Here is a 5,142-nt window from a genome sequence, read left to right on the forward strand (position 1 = left end):
AGAAGTAAAAAATATCCTTGTATTCTAAGTATTTGAGTATGGAGTAATATACAATTATTTTGAAAGGATTAAGTGATTGTCACAGTATTGTACCATCATCTCACTTGATAGAACACGCTAAAAGAAACCAGAATAATAGTACATTTTCTACTTGGTTTTTACAATTTCCTGGTGTTCGAGCTTTGCATTTTATATAAGCAGAGCATATGCTCTTTGCATTTAAGTTAAATTTGGTTTTTGTGCATTAATTTTAAGAAACATTTTGATAGGTTGAGAAAGCAAAACTAATAGCTGATGAAGCAGTAAAATTACAGAAAGAAATCGATATACGATGTCAACATAAAATAGCTGAAATGGTAGCACTTATGGAAAAACATAAGGTAATTTTTTCTTTTTGTATAATAAAAATTATTAATTGGAGCCATATTTCCATTAAGAATTGGTGAAACATGATAGTATTGTGATTTGTAAGAGAAAATTATTGTCTGTGCAACAATGGCTATAGCTGGAATACTCTTGATCCACCATTTCTCCAAGTTCAGATCTTAACCATACATAGCTGGGCCCGAGTGTCATTTCCCTGAGGAAATCACTCCTAATCATCTGTGTTGGATGGAAGTAATCACTTTTTCTGGATTCTCCTAGTAGTCTCTTATAGCACTTTCCACTTTATATTTATTTAAGTACATATATAGGATATGTATCTCATTAATATTTGTATCCTCTGCATGTATCTAACACATACTAGGCTAAACCATTTTTTGTCAAAGGAATAAATTGATGAAAAGCTTAGTGTTTGTTGTATGTGTGAGTGTCCTTTATTTTTTCATTGTTATTGTAGAGTAATCCATCTGTTAGGGAATTAAGCCTCATTCCCCTTATGATTTGGAGAGAAGGTAGGATATATCTACCTATTCATTTTTAAAAATTGCTGCTGGACTATAACATCATTATGAGGTAACCAGTGAGGATTTAAAAAAATAATTTAAATAACATTGTGAACTCATAGATTTAAACAAATTAGGTGTGTTTCAATCCAGTGTAGCTTTTATCATTATTGATAACTCAAATTGTCCCACCTTTGGCTAGTGGGATTTTGACTTGACACTAATAGTCTCCAGTTAAATAGACTAAGAGAATAACTTTCTTTTTGTTAGACAAAATATTCAAAGCTTATCTTCTATTTTGTGTAGCAGATTTGAAATTAGCCACTTTTCTATAGGTCCTGGTATTTCTAGCATGTTTTTTTAAATGACAAAATTCAGTGGTACCTTAAAATTAAGAAGAGTTATTTCTTGCTCTAGTGTTATATATTCTTTTTCTTATTTCTAAGACTGTTGTCTTGGAACAAGTGTTTTGCTGTTTAGGTTGTTTGAATGAAAAGAGTATAATTGAAAAAATTTTTAAAAATCTATTCTCAAAGATATATGTTACTGAATTTATAAACATCATTTTCTGTAAATATGTTAGAGTACCAATCTTATTAAAACATCTATTCAGTTTTAATGTACATAAAATGTTTTCTTTGTTTAATATAGCACCAATATGATAAGATTGTTGAAGAAAGAGACTCAGAATTAGGACTTTATAAGAGCAAAGAACAAGAACAGTTATCAATGAAAGCATCTTTGGTAAGATACAGAACAAACAGCAGTAAAAGCCAATTTTCATATCATCAGCATGGCTGGTGGTAAAAAATAACATTAAGGAAAACTGTAATTTTTGAGCTACAGAATCAGAGTCTTAAATCTGAAAGGGATCTTACAGATCTTCTATTAATAGTTAAGTGTTTTTCCAAGTTATTTTTTTTAAATGGTGGAACAAATTCTTTTTTCACATGAAATGCTATAAACTCCAGTTAACAAGTTTGGCGCTCTGATGGGGATTGGGAGAGGAGGGTGGCATAAATTGGGAGAGTAGGAGAGATACGCATGGTGTTAAATCTTTCTTTAGAGAAAACAATAAATACTTGTTTAAATGAAGTCTTTAGTTATGTTGGACTGGCAGCCTTTATCTCAGGAGACTTTTAAAGTACAGTGAATTTATTTCTCTACAAAACTGAATTTACTTGAAGCAATAATTTACATTTTCGTCGTCTTGATAGCACTTATAAACTTCCTGTTTCTTTTTTTTTAGGAAATTGAACTATCTAATCTCAAAAATGAACTTTTGTCTGTTAAGAAGCAACTTCAAATAGAAAGAGAAGAAAAAGTAGGTTTTGTGGCATTACAGATAAAATGATTGTAAGGTTTAGGTGCAACTTTGCATTTTTATAAATATCATATTAGAAAATAATTGGATAAGTTTTAGTATCTAGGGGTGAGAAAATATAGTTTTTCCCTGTTAGCTTTTTTCCAGAAGTATTTAGAATATTCCCTCATTTAAATGCTAAACATATGTAAATATAAGCATACTTTTAAGAATATGAATGCTTTTAAATATACTATATTTGAGAAATATTATCTCATGTTAAAAATTGTTATATATTTAGCTTTTTTAAAGCTTTTCATCATGTTTCGGGAAAAATGGCTATCTATATTGTGTTTTGCAGTTTACAAAGTGAATTGATTCACAATTTAAAATGACAAATACCATTTTTTTTGGCTTTCTATATGATAGGCATTGTGTTAAATACCCTACCTAACATCTAATTTAATTCTTACGTTACCAAGCTATCAGTGGGCTCACTGCCTGATGTGTGTAGAAGTCAACCCCATGGCACCAGCTTTTGAAAAAAGAAAGGGTTTATTGTGAGTCTACTGGCAAGGAGACAGGAGACAGTGCTCAAATCTGTCTTCCCAAGCTGGGGCACTAGGGCAGGTTTTATAGGCAGAATGTAATGAGGTATGATCTCTTTGGATCTTGCAGTAAGGTAATGCTAAGAGGTGTGACCTGACTGGATAATGCCATGGAGTCATGCCAAGACTTAATTTAATTTGATCATGGATCATGCCATGTTGCGTCCACTTCTTAATTCATGCCCTTTCTTTGGTGTGAGCACTTAGGTTCCACCCATGATTGCACGCTTGGTTCATCTGGGCATATTCAGGTTATGTAACTTGCAACCTTGTGGTCCATGGCATCCGAAAAACAACTTACCATTTTATTACATAAAGTTGAACCAGATTGGGCTGGTTCTGCAGTTACAGGACAATGTTATTTATTATTATCTTTATTTTTACAGAGGTCAGGTTATTTATTTCAAGATCACACAGAAAGTAGAATGGCTGGAATTCAAATCTAGGTCTATTTTACAAGGCTTCAAAACCTGTTCTCTTAATCACTCTGTAATAGCCTAGATAACATACATTTTCAATTGCAAGTCTCTGATCATTTGTTTACTTTGTTTCCTGCATTCAATTCTTCTCCATCTGTGGAAAATCTCACACATCTGTCATCTTGCAGATGTGAGCTTGCTGTATATGTGTATTCTCATAGCATTTTGTTCTTAAAGTAATGATTTTGTACCGTGTCCCCTATTATATTGCAAGCTCTTCATGGGCTAGGATTATGCCTTATTTTTCTTTGTTTTCTCTTTATCTGAGTACAGGGCTTTGAAATTTTTATATTTTCAATAAATATTTTTTAAAGGAATGACTAAATTGCTTTCCCTTCACCTGCAGAAGTAACATTCATGCTTATCCTACTATTTCAGTAGAAGAGGAATTCTTCTATGGCTTAACACTTTATATTAGTAAACCCTCAGCAGTCTTTAATTTTTACTCTTTAGCCAATAAACACAAATAAGACTTGTATCATCTTTAAAAAGTCTTAAAACATTTACCTGTTCCTTAAACTACTCTGTTTTTTTCTTAAGCATCAAACTTTTAGAAAGCATAACCTATAATACTATCTACTTTTTCAACTCTCATCTCCTCACCTATTAGAATTTAACTATTGCCCTAACTACTTGTTTTTTTTGAGACAGAGTCTCACTCTCTTGCCTGGGCTACAGTGCCATGGCGTCAGCCTAGCTCACAGCAACCTCAAACTCCTGGGCTCAAGCGATCCTCCTGTCTCAGCCTCCCAGGTAGCTGGGACTACAGGTACGCGCCACCATGCCCAGCTAATTTTTTCTATTTTTAGTTGTTTGGCTAATTTCTTTCTATTTATAGTAGAGACAGGGTCTTGCTCTTGCTCAAGCTGGTCTCGAACTCCTGAACTCAAGCAATCCTCCCGCCTCGGCCTCCCAGAGTGTTAGGATTACAGGCGTGAGCCACTGCGCCCGGCCTGCCCTAACTACTTTTTAACTTGGATTACATTGAACTCCTTATTGACAAATTTAATGGCTTCTTTTCTATTTGTATATCAAGAATAATTCAAGGTCATTGTTCACATTGTATGTGTTTCTTTGTTATCATTTATCTGTGAAAATATGTATTATATATACACACGCACATGCACACATACAAATATGCCTGTATGTAGATATAGTCAAAAATTTTGGCGTGTTGTAGGTTGTATCATTCAAAAAATATATGCTCCATTTCTGTGGGGTCCCTCCCAAAGGGAAGGTTATGTATTTCCACCTCACTGAATTCAGATTTGGCCAAATGATTTGTTTTAACCAATGGAACGTTAGCAAAAGTGGCATTTTTGAGAAAAAGCTTCAAGAGCCACCATATGGTGCTCCAAGCCTCTCTTTTTCTTTGGCCTGAAGGCTGACACAAAAGTTACTCCTCCAGCCTAGATTCCTGAAGATAATAAGGAAGAGAGCAGAAACCAACCTGTAATTGGTATGTAATGTGAGGGAGAAATACACTTTTGTTGTAATCCACTAAGACTTGGTGTTATTTGTTACCACAACATAATTTAGTCTAAACTCATTGATATAGGGATCGTATTGTATATGTAAATTTATATTGTTTTATAAAAACACATTATATTTATGTTATAAAAATTAATACAGAAAAGTACAAAAAGAGTAAGTATAGTCCACAAACCCATCCCTCAGAGTTTACCGTTTTTCCATCTCCTATCCAACTTTCCATGTACTCAGACTGGTAATAGTTATAGAGGTCATTCCATAGGTTTTCCTAGTAAATTCCTAATAGTGATAACTTTCTCATTTCTTTCTACTATCTATTTCCTTCTGTTTTTACCTTGCATTGACTTTTATTTCCAGAGCAATATTAAATAATA

At 33.2% G+C, this 5,142-nt stretch overlaps 1 protein-coding gene across 1 annotated transcript in view; it reads left to right on the forward strand.

Annotated features, from left to right (window-relative positions):
* SYCP1 (synaptonemal complex protein 1) overlaps window positions 1–5,142 on the forward strand; it is a 281,813-nt gene that overhangs the window by 199,158 nt on the left and 77,513 nt on the right. Inside the window, exons 20-22 of the mRNA XM_012644589.1 lie at window positions 270–380; window positions 1,539–1,631; window positions 2,137–2,211. Of these exons, the coding sequence (XP_012500043.1) occupies window positions 270–380; window positions 1,539–1,631; window positions 2,137–2,211 (279 nt within the window). The remainder of the gene's footprint in view (window positions 1–269; window positions 381–1,538; window positions 1,632–2,136; window positions 2,212–5,142) is intronic.

This window comes from Propithecus coquereli, unplaced genomic scaffold (assembly GCF_000956105.1).
Source record: "Propithecus coquereli isolate 6110/MARCELLA unplaced genomic scaffold, Pcoq_1.0 Scaffold215, whole genome shotgun sequence".
NCBI lineage: Eukaryota > Metazoa > Chordata > Mammalia > Primates > Indriidae > Propithecus > Propithecus coquereli.